The sequence below is a fragment of the Leucoraja erinacea genome, chromosome 9 (genome assembly GCF_028641065.1).
Source record: "Leucoraja erinacea ecotype New England chromosome 9, Leri_hhj_1, whole genome shotgun sequence".
Classification (NCBI taxonomy): domain Eukaryota; kingdom Metazoa; phylum Chordata; class Chondrichthyes; order Rajiformes; family Rajidae; genus Leucoraja; species Leucoraja erinaceus.
In genome coordinates this window covers 60,425,735-60,447,515 of record NC_073385.1, presented here as the reverse complement: position 1 = coordinate 60,447,515, position 21,781 = coordinate 60,425,735, and the positions used below count along the sequence as shown (strand labels likewise).

Sequence of the window (21,781 nt, the reverse complement as noted above, 5' to 3'; positions counted from 1 at the left end):
GCAATGACATGCATGGACATCAGTTGCTGGATGTCTTCTCTGGTGATGCTCTGCCAGGCCTGTATTGCAGCCATCTTTAGCTTATACTTGTTTTGGGGGCTAGTCCCCTTCAGCTTTCTCTTCAGCATATAAAGGTCATGCTCAATTGGGTTCAGATTGGGTGATTGACTTGGCAACTCAAGAATTGACCATTTTTTAGCTTTGAAAATCTCATTTATTGCTTGAGCAGTATGTTTGAGATCATTGTCTTGCTGTAGAATGAACAATGAGTTTTGAGGCATTTGCTTGAACTTTAGCAAATAGGGATGTGTCTTTTCACTTCAGAATTCATTATGCTACTATCATCAGCAGTTGTATCATCAATGAAGATAAGTGAGCCAGTACCTTCTGCAGCCATACATGCCCAGGCCAGAACACCCCTACCATCGTGTTTCATAGATGATGTGGTATGCTTTGGATGTTGGGCAGTTCCTTCTCTCCTCCATACTTTGCTCTTGCCATCATTCTGATATGTTAAACTTCGTCACATCTGTCCACAACTGTTTTTTCCTTTTTTCTCATCTTTTTCCAAAACTGTGGTTGCTCTTTACAGCACCTCTTGGCAAACTGTAACCTGGCCATTCTATTTTTGCAGCTAACCAGTGGTTTGCATTTTGCAATGTAGCCTCTGTATTTCTGTTCATGAAGTCTTCAGCAGACAGTGGTCAATGACAAATCCACACATGACTCCTGAAGAATGTTTCTGATCTGTCGGACAGGTGTTTGAGAATTTATCTTTATTATAGAGAGAATTCTTCTGTCATCAGCTGTGGAGGTCTTCCTTGGCCTGTCAGTCCCTTTGCGATTAGTAAGCTCACCAGTGCTCTCTTTCTTCCTAATGATGTTCCAAACAGTTGATTTTGGTCAGCCTGTGGTTTGGCTGATGTCTCCAATAGTTTTATTCTTGTTTCTCAGTCTCATAATGGCTTCTTTGACTTTCATTGGCACAACTTTGGTCCCCATGTTGATGAACAGCAATAAAAGTTTCCAAAGGTGATGGAAAGACTGGAGGAAAGACTAGGTACTGAGATCTCACTATTCCAGAAGTGGCGGCGCTGCCAGGCAGCTGCGGCTCGCCTGCAGTCCCGTCTGTCTTTTCCTTTATTTTTTGTTCTGTGGGGGGTGGGGGAAACTTGATTTAGTCTCTTCCTTCGGGGGATGCGAGCTTTTCTTTGTCGCATCCCCGTCGCCGTCTGCGCTGAGGCCTAATCGCGGAGCTGGCGGACTCCAACTGAGACTGACCTCGAGGCTCTGGAAGCAGAGCCAGGACTCACCATCGCGGAGCTGGCCGACTTCGGGGCTGTGGTGGCGCTGCGGCGGCGGCCCTATTTCGGAGACTTCGGCCACGGGCCCAGTGGAAGACAACATTGGGAGCTCGCAGGTCCCAGGTTGGTGACTGATTCACCGAAAGCTACCGCAACAACAGCTTCGTCCGCTGGACTGGAGGGTGGCAACTTCATCCACCCTGGGCTGCGGAATTTGAACCAGCCCGTTCGCGGATCTCGGATTCGGCCACGGGACTTACCATCGAAGCCTGGATTGCCCAAACGCAGAGGGCGAACAAGGAAGGAAGACTTTTTTCTTCCATCACAGCGAGGAGGTGCCTGGTAGACTCACTGTGGTAGATGTTTGTGTTAAACTGTGTTAATTGTGTGTTCTGTTATTTTATTTTCTGTCATGACTACAAGCCACACAATATTGTTCAAACTAAAAGTTTGAATGACAATAAAGGGAACTTTATACTGTATACCTGCATTAAGGAGGCATTTAAACTCACCTGAGCAATTACAAACACCTGTGAAGCCATGTGTCCCAAACATTATGGTGCCCTGAAATGGTGGACTATGTATAAACACGGCTGTAATTTCTACATGGTGAAACAAAAATGTATAAAATGGCCTTTAATAAAATCTGACAATGTGCACTTTAACCACATGTGATCTTTTCTTTTACAAATCTCAAATTGTGGAGTACAGAGGCAAATAAGTAAATGATGGGTCTTTGGCCCCAACATTATGAAGGGCACTGTAGATGCAAATAAATAAATGCTGTTGGGATGATAAATGTCACCTTTCCTTCGTGCTGATAATCCTTCTATTGCATTACCCACTATCAATGATTACGAGACCAACATTGCTCATGATGGTTTTGTGAACAAACCAAGAGGCAGGGGGAATAGGGAAGGAAATGGGTTGAGAGGAAGTAAGATCAAAAGAATAATTTGGGGTACAATTTATCTTCCAAATCTTTTCTTCACTTTACAGAAGAGACCTTTTCCACCACTGAGCAACTCACATTTGCAATAAATTTCTTCTATACATATATACTAATATGAAATGTTTCAGTGAATACACACATTGAAAATGGTTACTAAACCATGAGATTTAAGTAATGAGGGGTGACAAGAAATTGGCTGGAAAGATGAGTTCTCAGTTGGTTTTGTCTTTAAATGAGAGGTTTAGGCAAGAAAATCAGACTTTAAGATCCAGTTGCCTAAAGGCAGTGGGAGAGAAAAAGAGCAAAAGAATGCCTTACAATTTGGCAGACAATCCAGGAAGCTGGTGAGCATCTGTAAGTCATCCAGCCCATCAGCCTATTCAATCACTTTTTAAGATCATAAATGACCTATGCTTTAATTGCATCTACCTGCTTTTCCTTTCTATTCTTTAACATTAATACTGAGCAGAAATTTCAGATTTAAAATATATATATAAAACTATGGTTTTCCTCTGACAGGGTTCCGCAATTACATTATATTCACATGATAAAAAATTATGTTTCTTCACTTTGGAATTATCTGGCTCTTATTTCAGGGTTATGAACCTTTGTTATAAAATTAACCAGCAACGAAATTCCCCTTCCATCTATTTGGTTATTTTTTTAAACTCCTGGAAGCTGGAATGATCTCTTAACCTATATTCCAAGAATACAAGCCCAATTCATGTAATTCGTCTCTCCATTTATCCCCAAGAGATTGATCATGTAGTTGTGAATCAGTGCACCATTGCTTTCAAGGTCAACATTGCATTTTCTAAAAACTGGCATCCAGAACTGAACATAATGCTCCAAATATGATATAACCAGAACCCTGCATAGCTGTATCAACTTTCCTTTTAAATATCTTAAGCTACCAGTTCTAAATGATAAATATCCCTGCATTTATTTCATTGTTTTTTGTGCCTGACCATTATGGTTTGGGCATCTGCACAAAGATTTATATATTTCTTTGGATCTGTACTATTAAACAATACAGTTACCTCTTCTTTTGGGGCTAAAATGAATGATCTAATACTTGGGTGTTGAAACCCATCTTCCAGTTTTCTGTCCTGGGCCTCCTCCATGGCCAGAGTGAGTCCCACAACAAATTGGAGGAACAGCACCTCATATTTCGCTTGGGTCGTTTACACCCCAGCGGTATGAACATTGACCTCCAATTTCAGGTAGTCCTTGCTTTCTCCCTCCTTCCCTCCCATTCCCAGCTCTCCCACAGCCTACTGTCTCTGCCACTTCATTTATTTCCCCCCCCCCCCGACATCAGTCTGAAGTAGGGTCTTGACCCGAAATGACGCCTATTCCTTTGCTCCATAGATGCTGCATCACCCGCTGAGTTTCTCCAACTTTTTTATCTACCTTAAAGTTTTACGAACTGACTCAATCTATCCGTTTTGCTCCAATTTAACACCCATATTTACACCTTACCATCAAACCATGCCAGCAAATTATTAATAATTGAGGACCCAGCACAAATCCTAGTGGGACTCTGCTAATCATTTCTAATTTGAGAAGATAAGTATTAACATGCAACATGTTGTAAAACATTATCACCTTGTCAATTCTATTCTGCCCAAATGACCATTTTATATTCAATATTGCACATTTGTTTAAAAACTAGAGCACATTACACAATCACACATGTTTTAATTGCTCTACAGATTGAATAAATGAAACATTTATTAGGTTAGTTTTAATATATAAATAAATAAATTGGGTGGCCCATGGACAAGAAATACAGTGCATTCAGAAAGTATTCACCTTTTTCCACATTTTGTTACATTACAGCTTTATTTTAAAATGGATTAAATTATTTTTTTTTATCATCAATCTACACACAATACCCCAGAATGAAGAACCGAAAACAGGTGTTTAGAAATTTTTGCAAAGTAATTAAATAGAAATAACTGAAATATCACATTTACATAAGTATTCAGACCCTTTGCTATGACACTCAAAATTGAGCTTAGGTTCATCCTGTTTCCATTGATTATCCTTGAGATGGTTCACCAGTAGTAAATTAAATTGATTGGACATAATTTGGAAAGGCACACACCTGTCTATATAAGGTACCACTGTTGACAGTGCATGTCAGAGCAAAAACCAAGCCATGAAGACAAAGGAAAATGTCTGGAGACCTCTGACACAGGATTGTGTTGAGACACAGATCTGGGGAAGGGTATAAAACAATTTCTGCAGCATTGCATGTCCCGAGGAGCACAGTGGCCTCCGTCATTCTTATATGGAAGAACTTTGAAACCACCAGAACTCTTCATAGAGCTGGCCGCCCAGCCAAATTGGGCAATCGGGGGAGAAGGGCCTTGGTCAGGGAGGTGACCAAGAACCCGATGGTCACTCTGACAGAGTGCTAGAGTTCCTCTGTGGAGATAGGAACACCTTCCAGAAGGACAACTATATCAGCAGCACCACCAATCAGGCCTTTATGGTATAGTGGCCAGATGGAAGCCACTCCTCAGTAAAAGGCACATGACAGCCCACTTGGAGTTTACCAAAATGCATGAGAAACAAGATTCTCTGGTCTTGTGAAACCAAGATTGAACTCTTTGGCCTGAATACCAAGCTTCACGAATGGAGGAAACCAGGCAGCACTCTTCATCTGGCCAATTCAGATTCACATTCATTGTCAGATGCACCAATTAAGGTACCATATCTACTGTGAAGCATGGTGGTGGCAGCATCATGCTGTGGGGATGTTTTTCAGCTGCAGGAAGTGGGAGACTAGTCAGGATCGAGGGAAAGATGAACGGAGCAAAGTACAGAGAGATCCGGGATGAAAACATGCTCCAGAGCATTCTGGACCTCAGACTGGGGCAGAGGTTCACCTTCCAACAGGACAATGACCCATACCACACAGCCAAGTCAGTGCAGGAGTGGTTTTGTGACAAGACTGTGAATGACCTTGAGTGGCCCAGCCAGAGCTCGGACTGGAACCCAATCAAACATCTCTGGAGGGACCAGAAAATAGCTGTGCATCAACGCTCCCCATCCATTCTGATAGAGCTTGAGAGGATCTGCAGAGACGAATGGGAGAAATTACCCAAATACAGGTGTGCCAAGCTTGTAGTGTCATACCCAAGAAGACTTGAGGCTGTAGTCGCTGCCAAAGATACCTCAACAAAGTACTGAGTAAATGGTCTGAATACTTAAGTAAATGTGATATTTCAGCTGCATAGCATAGGGATATCATATAGCTGTTCACAGCAGTTTGACAAAATGCTAGACTAGAGATTTGCTGATAAAGGAAATATGCCTACATGGCAGATAATTATTTAAATTTAGATGTTAATGAATGTTTTCCAAATGTAGGGTGCCAAAAAGTAATTTCTCTCCCAAGGTTAATATTAGGACTATTGGAGAAAATAGGTTGTACTTTCCTGACCAAAGCGCATTTTATAAAGCAATCTTATAAAATACCACAATTAATAATAATTTTGATAATTTGAATAGCTATTAGTTAACCTTGTGAGGTTAGAGATCTTCAATTCTTCCAAACCCTGCCCCAAAGTTTCCTGACTTTTGCTGGGTCCAGAAGAATTTTATAGCAATTTTTGCTCTGTTACCAGAATCTCAGACTGTATTCCCAATGCACCCAGACACCAGAGAATTGGACTTCCGTCCCTAATAATTCCAAGATAAACTGATAATCTCATTGATTAGTGCCAGAACAACAATCTTGCTCTCAACCTTAGCGAGACAGATGAGCCATTTGTTGACTTCGGTAAAGGAAAGCCAAGGTTCTATGAACCTATCTTGTGGACAAGCTTTTCCCTTTGAGAATAGGGAAGATTCAACAAGAGGACTTGACTTCAGAATTAAGGGACAGAAGTTTAGGGGTAATATGAGGGGGAACTTCTTTACGCAGAGAGTGGTGGCGGTGTGGAATGAGCTCCCAGTGGAAGTGGTGGAGGCTTCGGTAATTTAAAAATAAATTGGATAGGCAATGGAGCCAGGGAATGGAGGTTATGGTACGAGTGCAGGCCTATTTGTTCGGCATGGACTTGTAGGGCCGAGATGGCCTGTTTCCGTGCTGTAATTGTTATATGGTTATATGGTTATATCTTCATCGACGAGATGGCTTTAAGTTCCTGGGCTTGCACATTTTTGAAGTTCTGTCCTGGACTGAAATTATTGATGCAATCACAAAGAAAACTTATCAATGCCTCTACTTCCTTAGAGGAGATTTGGTATGTTGCTGAATGCTGTATCTATCTTCTGCAGTGTACAGAGTATAGTGACTGGCTATATCATGGCCTGGATTGGTAACTCACACCTAACAATAACTGATGCTGTAAAAAGTGTGAGACATTGTACTGACCTCCCTCCAATCGAAGAGATTTACATGTGCTGCCTCAAAAAGGCCCACACTATGCTGGCCACATTTTCATCTCACTAATACCATCAGGAATAAGGCACAGAAGCCAGAAAACCACAACCATCAGGTCCAAGAACAGCTTCTTCCCACCACCATCAGGCTTTTGAACACTGCACCACACTAAACACATCCCTACTTCAGCAACTACAGTCTACTATTGACTTTGTATAGGTTGCACAAGATATTTGGTTTTGCAAAATTACGATCTGGTTACCTAGTATTACTGATTATTAATTTATTGCAGTAATCATTGTTTATTTATTTGTGTTACTACATTAATAGGCCTGTAAAGCTGTAGCAAGTAAGAACTTCATTATTCTATTGCTAGTATATATGACAATTAAACACTGTTGACTTTTGAAGTTGCAGGAATCCTGCTCCAGTAATTACAGATCACAAGTTCAAGGTCAGAATTCCTTATGCAGTCACACTACAATGATTATATTAGAGCCAAGCACCTCCACTTTACCCACCCCTGTCCTCTCACCAACACCTAGCCCCTTCCTTCCCATAACCCACAAAATATCTCTCATTATATTACTTCAAGAGCCGGAGGGATTATTCCATTACCACCAGATCTTGACAATTTGTTCCATTACTTTTAGATGATGAAACTTTAAACATCTCACGTGCTTCCAGAAGCCACGGTTTCACTAAATTCACACCAGTGTGAATAGAATGTTAAGTATGAATGGTGTTACATGAGATTCACCAGTGTATTATGAAAAGTCTATCTGTGAAAAAACAAATCTGGAAATAAATCTTAGTAACGATTTATCATCGCTGGAGGTGATCATAATCAATGACAAACAGATGGTTGTTTTAGATGTAAATCTATCACTGATGGAACACAGATTTGCTATTTTCATTGCAAGAGTGAAACTCGATAAGGAGTCTTAAACATGCGTGAGTTTTTCCAGCATTTTCTGCTTTTATTTCCGGTTTCCAGCATCTATAGCTTTTTTTGTATGTTCATTCATTGCTGGAATGCTAAAGCAGTACACAAGCTTATAAAAACTATTAAAGATATATATTTACACCACATGAACCAGTAGCCCCCCCCCCCCCCCCCCCCCTATGAATTAGTACCTAGCTTTGTTTCAAAAGTATGTGGACCTCTGCTGATGTTTTTTATCCTCGCAATGCTAAAAGGTACCACATTACAATAATATGAAGCCACACTACTTTTTAAGTCCACTGTTAATATGTCAATTACCATATGTGGTCTGATGTCTGATCCAGAGATGTGACAATACACATGATACTTGATAAATGATCACTTTAAAACCCAACCTGCAAATTAATCTATCCAATAAAACATAGTTGCATAGAAATGCAATGCACTTTCTATTATCATTACACTATTGGAAAATCCTTTTTTTCCAGAGTGAAACAAGGTACTGAATACCTTTGAAAATTCCTGCATTGCGTCAACCTGTAGGCCTGATGTAAGTTTTATGATGAGTGGAGAGAATTATGTTATTGCCCATACAACAATTCTTTTGGACCACCTTAATAGGTCTTGGAACATGCTGTTCTTGGGCACTCCCGGTCAATGTTTAACAGGGATATCTATCAGAAAAGTATTTTATTTACCATAATTGTTCAGCCCATACCCCTCGTCACATTATCCCCTCTGCACTCCACATTCACGAGCATTCAACAAAGCCATGTCTCGTCGCTGTGAATAGGGATAATACCTAAGCACCAGAATGTGCTGGAAATAATCAGCAGATCAGATTGTATTTGTGGAAAGAAAAACAGAGTTAATATTTCAATTTGAAGACTTGGAATATTAATTCTGTTTCTCCGTCTACCGATGTGGGCTGATCTGCTGAGTACTATCTGTAATTTCTGTTTTTAGTCTGGGATTTTTGGTCTGACCACATTCATTATGAAAGTTAGTTGGTATATTCCCTATCCCAAATTCCAGGTTATTAATTAAAATTCCACAGCTGCTATGATGAGATTTGAAGTCAGGTCTCTGGATTGTATATTCGTGATACCAGTCTGATTACTTTCCCATCATACCCTGAATTTTAAGTGATTTGCAATTCTTCACATTTTATGGAGACTTTTAACTTGTTTTAAGTTTAAGATTTAAACCATGTTTTTTTTAATGTGGAAAAGTTAGATTTACCAATAGGTTTAACTATATCCAAAATAAGACTCCAAAATTGGTAAATACAGGGCACCATAAGGTACAACAGCTTATGGTAGTGAGGGAATGTGTTAGCATTAACTGAAGACTGGTTATCTCACAAGAATATCAATAATTGCACCTTTTTCAGACTGCAAAAATGAAAAGGGTGTTTAGATCTTGGCCATCAAATGCTTTACTATTTATACTATTTATATTTATGATCTGGAGGGGAGATGGAATGTAAGGTATCTACACTTAGCTGATGGCACCAAAAAAGGGCGGGAGGTATGTTATGACTAAGGTATTTAGACTCAAAGGCAGAGATAGGTTGAGTGAGCTAGAAAAACTTGGCAAATGGAGTTTAACATGGGAAAGTGCAAGGTCACGCACTTCAGTAAAAGGAATTTAAAAAACGATTATAATCTAAATGGAGAAAGATTGTAGATGTGTGAAGAATAGAGGCGACTAGATGTTTTCATGTGCATGAATTACAAAAAGTCACCAGGCAGGTGCAGAAAGAAGTTACAAGGCAAATGGTATATTGGCCTTAATTGAAAGAGGGCTGGAAAACAGAAATATGAAAATATTGTTACAATTCTGCAGGGTACTGATGAGGTGACAGCTGCAATACTGTGTAGTTTTGGGTCCCTTTATCTAAAGATATATTGGTATTGGCTGCAGTGCAAAAGAGATTCACCAGGCTAATTCCTGGGAATGGGAGGGTTGTCCTCACACGAGTGGCTAAAGTGGTGGCACAGCGACGCAGCTGGCAGAGCTGCTGTCTCACAGCATGAGAAACCTGGCAGGGCCGGCCTTAGGAGGTGCGGGGCCCAATTGGGAACAATTTTGGTGAGCCCCAGGTTCCCAGCCAAGGTCTGTCAGCCCTGTTATTTAGTATATATTATGAAATTGTACAATAAGGTTATACACTGTTTTAATCTCTCCTGCTCCCGTTTGACTGTCAGTACCTCCACTGGCTTCCAACCTTTACCGTAGCTGCTAATTACCATTAAACTGCATTATGTGATTGGACACAATGTCCTTGGAGACAGCGGCTGATTGGACGGGAGGAGACCGAATTGTTGATTGGACGGGAATTTTAAGGCAAGCTGGTTGGTGATTGGACGCAACCCACTTAGAGACAGCGGTTGATTGGCCACCAAATAATCGGGCACAAATTGACAAATAGGAAAACAATAAAATCGCTGTTCGGTGCGAACTCAGTGGACTATCTGCGCTGTATCTCCAAACTAAACAGTATAACATGCAGGTACATTCATTTAAAATAAAATTCAGTGATTATTTCACATGATTTCTCACTGTATCTGACCAATCTCTGTTTAGGACATTTGGCATTGACTCTTAACTAAAAACCTAAACCAGACTCAATTGTATCGTCACATTGGATTCAGTAAACTCACACATCTCTGCATTCAGGAGGCTGCCGTGGTTGGAATCATCGGCTCTGAGGCCAGAGTGGGCAAAGTGACCTGCGATCAATACCTACGATGATAGCTCTTCTCAATAAAAAGAACAATGACGTTTTTCACTCTACCCATGATGGCTAGAGCTTCTTGCAAGGTGATCTGTGACCTCGCTAAGTAAATATTGTCATAACGCTCAGTTGAGGTCAAATGAAGAAGATATTCATTACATTGTTCAGTGGAGCCCATGGATGTGTCACTGAAAGCAGTGAAGAAAGCAATCTCCTTACTGCTTGTCCCCGCTTTTAATGAAGTGACTTTTAAATGAAAGTTGATTTCTCTTTGTAACAAATGTCAACCGTGCTTCTAATGAAAAGAGGAATCAATACACTTCTTTCTCTAACCTTTGGTAATTCAGTTGACTTTTATTTAAAGTGGAAGATGCAAACATTGTCAGCTCCACATGGACTTCACCTAGATTGACTGGAGAGTCCAGAACAAGGGGCCCCTTATTAAGAATAAGGGGGTAGGCCATTTAGGACTGAGATGAGGAAACACCTTTTCACACAGAGAGTTGTGAATCTGTGCAATTCTCTGCCACAGAAGGCAGTGGTGGCCAATTCACTGGATGTTTTCAAGAGAGTTAGATTTAGCTCTTTGGGCTAACGGAATCAAGGGATATGGGGAGAAAGCAGGAACGAGGATACTGATTTTAGATGATCAGCCATGATCGTATAGAATGGCAGTGCTGGCTCGATAGGCCGAATGGCCTACTCCTGCACCTATTTTCTATGTTTTTGTTTATATGACAGATAGAAATGCATGCTCCATTCTTGAAGGTATCTCGTGCGGGATTTGAAATCCTCGTCAATTCATAATGTACCAATAAAGATGCTCTGCTTTCTTTCCATAGATTATCTGCTCTAATTTAGTTTAGTTATATAGCACGGAAACAGGCCCTTCGGCCCACCGAGTCCGCACCGACCAGCAATCCCCGCACATAAACACAATCCCACACACACTAGTGACAATTTACATTTGTACCAAGCCACTTAACCTACAACCTGTACGCCTTTGGAGAACGGGAGGAAACGGGAGATCTCAGAGAAAACCAATGCAGGTCACGGGGAGAGCGTATAAACTCTGTACAGACAGCACCGGTCATCAGGAAAGAACCCGGGTCTCTGGTGCTGTGAGGTAGCCACTGTACCACTGCGCCACCGTGCCGCTAAAGGTATCTCGTGCGAGATTTGAAAGCCCCGTCAAGTCATAATGAACCAACAAAGATGTTCTATTTTCTTTCCATAGATTATCTGTTTAGTTTAGTTGAGAGATACATCGCGGAAACAACCCTTCGGCCCACCGAGTCCGCAACGACCCCTGCACACGAACACTATCCTGCACACAGTTCTTCAGACTGAGAGTCAGGGGACAGGGAAACTAGAGGTATGAAAAGATACAGACCAAACCCCAGAACAGAATGATCTGTTCTGTACCTTTTCTCACCTCTAGTTTTCCTAATAATATGGAAACCTTTGAACCATTGAAACGAAGATAGACACAAAATGCTGGAGTAACTCAGCGGGACAGGCAGCATCTCTGGATACAAGGAATGGGTAACGTTTTGGGTTGAGGCCCTTCTTCAGACCCTTCAACCAGCTCATTGGAGGTCTGTGAAACAGTGCAGGGCAATGCAGCTTCTCGTTTTGTCCAGCACATTGGGAAAGTGAGTTATGCTTTACTCTAAAACCGTGGCAACAAAAGTCAATGACCCCCCCCCCCCCCCCCCCCCCCCTCCCCTCACTCTCTCTCTCACTCTGTCGAGACCCTTCTTTCAGTCTGAAAGAATGGTCTTGAACCGAAACGTCATCCATTCCTTCTCTCCAGAGATGCTGCCGGTCCCGCTGAGTTACTCCAGCATATTGTGTCTATCTTCAATTTTCTTGGCCCCGCTCTGGGAGTAGAAATGGGGGCTGATCCGGATCCGCAATGGCCGTGAGCCCCAGGCCGAGTTCAGCGATCATTTGCCTGCTTCTGCAGCTGATGGAGGTGAGTCGTTGTGTCGACAGCGCCAGGGTCTTGGGCCTGTCCCAATTTGGCCGTCAGTTACGCGACAGGCCGGTGTGGTGCGCAAAGATTTAATCCGCTACAAAATTTCGGAGCGCCGCGCGATACCGCGCACAACTCCATACCCCTCCCCTTCTCAGTGGGACCGGCCCCGCTCGGCCACACGATGACCATTTTGGAGGCAATATGATTAAAAGCATTTAAAGAGATAATAAATACATTTCTGAAAGATCAGGGAATTGATGTCTATAGTTCAGAAGCAGGTGAACCTTGTATCTGCAAAGAAATCCCACACAAACTACTTCCACAGACAAGACAGACGCAACAGGAAGGTTGTAAACTGATTTTACCTCATAGCACCATCTTCCCAACAGGTAGTATAAAGAGGGATCATCAGGTTGCAGTTCAATGGCCTTCTCAATATGTTCCTAGAGAAACAGTAATAGGAGTGAGATTGTAAATTTATAGCGCAGCTGAGAAATCAGCAGAATTTCACCGTGGACTTTAAAAATGTATTACAGGTTGAACACTGATTTTTAGGCAACAGATGCTCCACCCATCCCCGTAATTCAGACAAAATTATGACAACTCAGTTGGAATTCCCTGAGCAGCAACAGATGGCGTTGTGAATGGCGAACGCTCTTTCCGGTCGTGTCTCTCCATTGTGAAAGAACGAACTGCCCTGAATTATCTCTCCTAACTGTTTTGCAAAGACAAAACAGTAAACCCTCATTTTAACGACCTGCTTAGGTGACCCAAAGGTCGGAAGCCACGGATTCCCTCTCCATCCCCTCCTTCCCCCTACCCCTCCCCACCTCCACTCCCCTCCTCCCTCCTCTCTCTCCTACCCCCACACCATCGCGTCCTCCTTCTCCCTCAGAGTCGCCGACATATTCCATCTTGGAAGCAACAGCTGGTGAGAGGGGAGGCAGCCCCACAGTAATCGAGGGGGCACACTGAAACACAAACTGCTGAGTAACTCAGCCGACTGAATCAGTCTGAGGAAGGGTCCCAATGTCGCCTAGCCGTGTTCTCCAGAGATCCTGACGCGTTGAATTACTCCAGTACTTTGTGCCTTTTTGGTGGGTGAAGAAAGGCTCGCTGGTGCATCTTGCGAGTTGGCAGTAGCATTGGAAGCCAGGGCTTAAACGGTCGTGGAGACGGTACAAGCCAGGATGCGTCATCAGGCCATTCCATTCACATTCAGTTTACATTTCATATTTGCTTTATTTAAGTTTCCAGCATTCCATGGAGCTTTAGAGACACGAGAGGTACGTTTTGTTATTAGCGGGGCCAGGGTTGCATTGTTGTTTCAATATCACGTGATCTCCACGAGTCCAGAAAAACAGTTATCCAGCAAGGCTCTGGAATTGAGGGTGCCAAAAAATCGGTGTTCAACCTGTACACAAATTTCAATGTTTGACATTACTAATTTTATACTCTGTGCTGATATGAGCATTTTTCTTTGTCATACATCCTTTGCACAAGTTCCAGAGATTCACGACTCTCTGTAAGTCTGACTGAACAAGTGCCTCGGTCTCAGAGATGACTTCTCTTGTACAAACTTGTTCAGGTAACTTCAATTTATCGCAAAGCAATATTTGTGCATGGAGGTACAAAAGTGAAGCATATCCATTTCGCCATCTCTAAAGTCATGTGTCTTTCAATGTTTCAAATACTTATTCACTTTCCCGTCAGAACATGCATTTATTTTTATATCAGCCAAACTATTCCACAGTCTAACAACTATTTTTTTAAAGAGATAAAATCCAAAACGAAGTCGCATTCATTTAGAGTATTTAATGAAAAGACATGACATGCACAGATTTTTCAGTAATGTTAAGTTCATCTACAGCCCAAACTACCCAGGTCCCACCCCACCGAATGCCAAAAATGGTAGTGAACTTATCAAGGATGGAAAGGTAGTCAGTGCCCACCAAAAAGGTAATTTTAAAGACCTCCTCAACTGTGGTTCTGCATTTGATGTATGCTGATCTTTGATTCTATTCCAGAGAAACTTGCATCACTTCCCACGTGTAATGGAAGGTACACATCAACAACAAAGTTGTCAGCAGTGATCCCTGCTCTGCAATATGTGCAAGAAAGTGCAGAGTTCTAGATGAAACCCAGTCCATCACACGGACCAGACTTCCCACCATTGACTCCATCTACATCACGCAGCCTCAGAAAAGCAGGCAGCATAATCAAAGATATGTTCTGCCCTGCTTATTCCTTCTTCTCCCTGCTTCCGTCTGGCAGAAGGAACAGAAGCTTAAAAGCATGTCCCACCAGAGTCAGTAACAGCTTCTCCTCTTTTATTAGGCTTCTGAACAGTCCTTCCAGTCCTACCCCATTGTGAACATTGGATCTTGTCAGTGGAACTCATCACTACAATGTGCGACAATGCTGAGAACAATATTCTGTGTTATATCTTCCACTTTCCTATAACTATTGTACTTGAGTTTGACTGGATTGTATTTTTGTATGGTATATCTGATCTGTTTAGTTTGCATGCAAAACAAAGCTTTTGACGTTTATAATAAACCTGAACATAAACCTAAACTATGTCAACAGGACAAAAAACAACAGGTAGCTTTAATCACGAGAGATACTGTAACTCAAAACCCTATCTTCACAGTTATTTTCCAAATTCCCCGTGCGGATAAGCAACCCGCAAGAATAATGCAACTGCACGGAACAACTTGGATTTACCAAGAGAAAATTATCTTTGACTAAGAGTTCTTTGAGTATATAATGGGAAGCCAGTAGATGCTGTTTTTTGACTTATTGATATTCAATAAGGTCTTACACAAGAGCAGTTAAGAAGTGCACATGAGTTAGGGCAAAATACTGATATGGATGAGAATGTGTTTGCAGACAGAAAGCAACGAATGTTAATAAATGGATCATTGTCAGGTTGACAGGCTATGACTGTTGGGGTACAGCAATGATGAGTGTTTAGGTATCAACTATTCACTTTCCATAGTAATGATTTGTCCGAGGGGATGAAATATGATATTTCTAAGTTTGCTAACCATTCTAAACCTGGTGGGATAGCAAATATAGAGGAAGCTGAAAAGTGGTTTCAGAGGGTTATGAACAGGCTGAGTGAGTGAGTTAGAGCATGGCAGGTACACTAATATGACAAACTCTGAGGGTATTCATTTTTAGTTTATACAACAGAAAAATATCAGTTACTGCACAAATTACCACAGCATGGTTTGGGAACAGCTCCATCCAAGGCCACAAGAAACTGTAGAGAGCTGTGGACGCAGCCTAGTCCATCACGCAAACCAACCTCCCTTCCATTAACTCATCTACACTTCACGCTGCTTTGGCAAGGCCACCAGCATAATCAAGAACCAGAGGTACAGAAGTTTGAAAAAACATACGGCTAGATTCTGGAACCGTCCTCTCACGAACTAGAGAGCAGTCCTGACCTCCCATCTACCCCATTGGAGTCCTTCGTGCTATATTTAATCGGACTTTAATGGACTTTATCTTGCATTGAATGTTATACCCTTTATCTTTATTTACACTGTTGATGTTATACTTGCACTGAATGTTATACCCTTTATCTTTTTGTACACTGTGGATGGCTTAATTGTAATCATGCATAGTTTTTTCGCTGACTGGATAACACATAACAAAAAAGCTTTTCACTGTACCTCGATACACCTGACACTAATAAAACTAAACTAAACAAAATTTAACTAAACTACACTAAACTTCTCCTTTGTTGCCTGTGCCTACGCAATCATGTCTACAACTGATAAGTCACTTCTCTCTTACCCAGTTTTCACTCTAACCCCAAAGATCTAATCACCAATCGAGCCCTCCGATTTCTTTTTGAAAAAGGACCTGCTCTTGATATTAATTCTTGAAATGATATTAATTCTGGACCTCATATGCAAGATTTCAGCAGGAAATGCGAAATGAAGTGCTTGTGGCGTCAGCCTAAGCACGGGCCACTCATGCTCGAACCCTCGTCAGGAGATACGAGGGCGGGCACGTGACGTCATGGGCTAGAGGGAGTGTCCTGGTAATTAAGGTCTCTCACCGTGAGACCTAGGGGAGTCGACAGGTAGCTGAGCCCGAGATAACAACCTCGCTCAGCTACAGCAACATTGTATTATAGTTAGCGCACCAACCTAACGTGTCACCACTGAATACATGACTCTTTGAACCAGCCTGACGTCTCACCTTTATTCACCACGTATGGTGCCGCTACATGCTTCTAATTAAATTTGACCTTCCCTTTTCTTTTTCCTTTTCTGATGTGGCATATAGAAATGTGTAACATCTGTATGAAGTTCCAGGCCCAAACTTATTTGCCTCAAAACAATGAGCATCATTGGCATTTTGCCCTGGTGATGAAAAAGCTACTTATTTAACTACTAAACCAGGTTCGCTTCTTAATAAACAGACACCACACAAACTGTTTGGTAGACCAGTTCAAAACTTTACTTAACATCGGCCGATGGAAGGGAGGGAGAACTCCAGTCAAGTGACCAACACAGACACTTGACTGTGCTCAGTCACCTTCTCTGAACAACAGAATTACATTGCTTTAAATAGGTTTTTTGTCCCCTTATCACATTCCACAGACATTAGTCATGGTCAGAAGTACTGGAAAAGGTTTCCACAGAATGCATCACATCAAACCTTTTTTTTACATGGTACAAGATATACTAAAAACATTGTATATCTTCTTTGTCACTTGGTCCCTCATAAACATAGACCATCTGTTTACAAAGATGTGACTGGCTATTCCTCTTCTTCCTTTATTGCCTCCTCCCCATAAACATTGGTCATTTGATCTCTACTTCAAAGATATCTCTAGCTCCTTCACTTGGGAGACAATGTTATCTCACACACCCCGCAACCTGAGGAAAGCCTAATTTGACACTAAATATAAGCTGTAAGCTAGCCCAGAAACCAATTTAATATCTTCTTATATTTTTAACTAAAACTCGGCTTCATCAGTGAGATACAGTGTCTGTATTCTGATGTAATCAAATGGTTGGAAAATGAAGCATTGCAGATCTACAATTTTCCCACTAGCACTTCCTGCGAGCATTACTCTTCGCCTTCAATGTCTTGAGGTCAACAGCAACCCTGATGTTCTGACAGCTTGGAGTTCCAAAAAATAGACAGGCTGCTGCTGTTACTTTGCACAATTAATGCAAAGATTGTGGGAAATTATACACTGTTGGGCTATTAATTATGATATTAAGGATGAAGAGATGACAGTTCCATCTAACATTAAATTGTCCAAGTAGTTATGGGGACGATTGCATCTGAATCTGTCTTTCTAACTTCATTTGGCTGCTTTTTAACTATTGCAATGCCAATAATTGAAAGAATTATCAGTATGCAGAACTTTTTACACTCTAAGGATCTTACAGGAGAAGGAATTGTCTTCAAATTAGAGAGACTCATAATTGCAATAATGATGCCTTTTATATTAACTATTATAATTTTGGTTTATAAATGAATTACTGTGGTGGGTAGCCACCATGCTAAGCAAATCTGACAATTTCTGAGAGAGCTTAGATGTTTTGACTGTCCAAGAAATTTAAACTCTTAGGAACTGTGCCGACTTCAGAATGGTTGAGTGACAGAGCAATCAGCCAAACATGAGAGTTTGTCACCTCAATTCTGTAAAATATAGTGTTTTATCAATATCATGTTTGATCCTTCTTTATTCTGTCTCTTTTTATGTACAATGGGTGACAAAAACATTTTTAGAAAATTAAATATCTGTTTTTCCCATCTATTAATATTTTCTGTTCTCCACCTTGTCACTGACCTTCCCAATTGCCCCCCCCCCCCTTCTTTCTTTCTCTATCTCCGTTACATTTTAATTATTTCTAACCCGTTCAAATTCTGTTGCTATACATCCCCTTTAGCAAGCAAATTCCTGAATATTCTAAAATAGACACAAAATGCTGAAGTAACTCAGCAGGACAGGTAACATCTCTGGATAGAAGGAATGAGTGACGTTTCCCATTTGTCATCCATTCCTTCTCTCCAGAGATGCTGCCTGTCCCACTGAGTCACTCCAGCATTTTATATCTATCTTCGATTTAAACCAGCATCTGCAGTTCTTTCCTACACATCCTACACTACTTTTATATCAGATAAATCTCAATTTATGGCACCAATGACAGTGAATGGCAACCTAGAATATGCTCAGATATATGGAGTGCAGCTTTAATCTGCAACTTTTTCATTTGAGAGATAATGGTGTTATGAAATGGGCCACAACTGGCACTATTGAACTCATGCTCTTATCAGGATTTTTAGGTCTGGTGTACTATTTCAATAGCAATAATATATTACCATAATTGTTGAACAAAACAAGTTTAAATATTTAGTTATAATGCATAAATTAATAGCTGATTCAGAATTGCTTTTCGTGCTAGATCCTAACACGAAAATCCAATATAATTTCACTGACTACATTTGATATACAGGTACTATGTTTCAATACATTGTTAATTATCAATGCAAGTAACTAGAATTTGTTTTTAAATTATGAAATACAGGTTTTTACTCTGAATTGAAATATCATATCACGTGGCAGCTTGACCATTTTAAAATGCTTTTTATCTCGTGTCTATTTAAAAATGTTCCTCTAGTCTTGAAATTTCAGATTGAAGACCTTTAACATAATTGCCTGTATATTCATGTTTATGTAATTTCCAGAGCCTTTGGAAAGTTTTACAAATGTGGTGCAATACTCTTCTGGGCTTTGTTTTGTTAATATATTTGTAGTTGTTTTGTGCCAGATGAAGCAGGCAATTTATTTTCTGCATAGAAAATGTCACAATTTTTTTGAAAAGTCTCTTGAGAACAATATGGTATTAAATTGCAAACGAAAGTAGGTAATAGAGGAGGAAATTTCATTAGTAATGCATCCTATTGTATTTACCAAATTGAAATAATTATATTTTATATTGAACATGCTTATTGGGTTTCAGGTACTAGATTAGGTACTGCTGTTTGTAATTTCTGAATTGATAATAGCAAACTATATATTCCAGCACTTAACAGTCCATTCTCAGATCAGTCAGTGACAAATTAATAAATCTGCACATCTGTTAAATGTAGTTATACCGCAGCTCTTCTCTTTAGAGCAGAGGTCATAGGGAGGTTTAATTAATATGTTCAAATTCATGAATGGACTCAATTGAATACAGAAAGAGAAGTTACTTAAGATTATTGGTAAAAGGACCAGTATATGAAGAATATTTCCTTACACTAAATTGTTATGACTGGTAATACAATGCCATAAAAGGGAAAAAAAGGTTTGGGGAGACGTGAGAGTAAAATTAATTGGATAGATCTTTCAATGGGCTAAATGATCATCTTCTGTGCTATAATTTTTAAAATATAAATCCATGATCCAAATAAGACTGCCCGTTTGTTATTCTGTAAATTTTGCTTTACGGTTTGTCACTAGAGGTCCTCAATGAGCTAGGTGAAAATATTTACATTATTGAAGATAACATAACATCGTTCCAAATATTTCTCAGATTCTTCACATGATGTCACTACTTTCCCATCATGTCAATTGTTACCGAAACCCAATTCAGATAATGTTTATATTAGATTGAAATTGAGGCCAACTGAATAGCACATAACTCATTTGCTCCATCATTTGCTCCATCATAAAGCTGTTAAGCCCTTACCAAGGTGATCGGCATTTAGAGTCATAGAGACATAGCACAAAAAATAGAGTGCAGAATATAATTATAGAGTCATACAGCATGGAAACCAGCCCTATAGCCCATCTTCCCATGTCGACCAAGATGCTTCATCTTCACTAGTCCCATCCGCCCAATTTTCGCCCAGATCCCTCTTAACCTTTCCCATCAATGTACCCATCCAAATGTCTTTTAAATGTTGTTACAGTACCTGCTCAACTATCTCTTATGGCAGGTCATTCCATATCCCATCTACCCTCTCTGTGAAAAGATTTTCACTCGTTCCAATTAAATATTTCTCCTCGCGCCTTAAACCTATAACCTCTGGTTCATGATGCCCCTACTCCAGGTAAAAAACTCTGTGCATTCACATTATCTGTTCCCTCATGTTCTCATAAACCTCCATAATGTTATCCCTCAGCCTCCTGCACTCCAAGGAATAAAGTTTTAGCCTGCCCAGCCTCTCCTTATTATTCAGGTCCTCAAATCCTGGCAACATCCAAGAATCTATCCAAGATGGCGGATGTCTGTGGCGACATGTCGCCTGCAGCACTGCAGAAAATCATCAAATATAGTAGTTTTCAACCTGGATAAAAGAAACAGCAGAAACCAGCACTGCAACTGAAAAGCTGCTAATGCATTTAAGCGCATTAGCGCTATTGCGATCTACCAGCAGCAACGAAGCTGCCAACTGTAAGAGAATTCCCAATCGCATAGGGATTCCCTGATCTGACGGAGGAACAGTAATGGGCCTGTCCCACTTATGCAATTTTTCAGCGGACTGCCGGCAACTGTCAAGTTGCTTTGGAATTTAAAAAAAGCTCACGGAACTGTGTTTCTGTGCGTCCCTCTGCAATTGGATCCTCGACTTCCTCATCCACAGACCACGATCTGTTCGAATTGGGAGAAATACTTCTTCCTCATTAACAATCAGTATGTGAGCACCTCAAGGCTGCGTGCTCAGTCCCCTGCTCTACTCACTCTATACTCATGACTGTGTCACAGTGCGAACTCCATCTTCAAGTTCGCAGAGAACCCCACCGTTGTTGGATGAATTACAGATGGTAATGAGTCAGAGCATAGAAGTGAGATAGACCGATTGAGCAAATGGTGCCAGCACAACAACCTGGCGCTCAATATCAGTAAAACCAATGAACTGATTGTCGACTTAGGAAGAGGAAGGATGAGGACCCACAATCCTGTTTATATCAACGGGAATATGGTGGAGAGAGCCAAAAACATCAAATTCCTGGGCGTGCATATTTCCAAAGATGTTTCCTGGACCCAGCACACTAATGCAATTATAAATAAAGCAGATCAACGCCTCTACTTCCTGAGAAGATTACGGAGATTCGGTATGTCAGAGAGAACTCTCTTGAACCTCTACAGGTGTACAGTAGAGAGCATATTGGCTGGTTGCATCATGGCCTGGTTCAGTAACTTAAATGCCCAGGAGTGAAAAAGACTGCATAAGGTTGTGAACACTGCCCAGTCCATCACCATCGAAGGGATTTATCAGTTGCTGCCTCAAAAAGGCAGCCAGCATCATCAGAGACTCACACCATACTGACCACACACTCATTTCACCCCTGCCACCGGGAAGAAGGTACAGGAACCTCAAAACTGCAACGTCCAGGTTAAGGAACAGCTTCTTCCCTACAGCCATCAGGCTATTAAACACTACAACCTCAAATAAGCCCTGAACTGCAATAGAATATTATTATTATTATTG

At 40.9% G+C, this 21,781-nt stretch overlaps 1 protein-coding gene across 2 annotated transcripts in view; it reads right to left on the bottom strand.

The window, feature by feature from the left end:
• Positions 1-21,781, bottom strand: part of LOC129700455 (regulator of microtubule dynamics protein 3-like) — a 248,921-nt gene that overhangs the window by 30,864 nt on the left and 196,276 nt on the right. For both annotated transcript variants that reach the window (XM_055640954.1, XM_055640955.1), the window contains exon 8: positions 12,688-12,765. In XM_055640954.1, the coding sequence (XP_055496929.1) occupies positions 12,688-12,765 (78 nt within the window). The remainder of the gene's footprint in view (positions 1-12,687; positions 12,766-21,781) is intronic.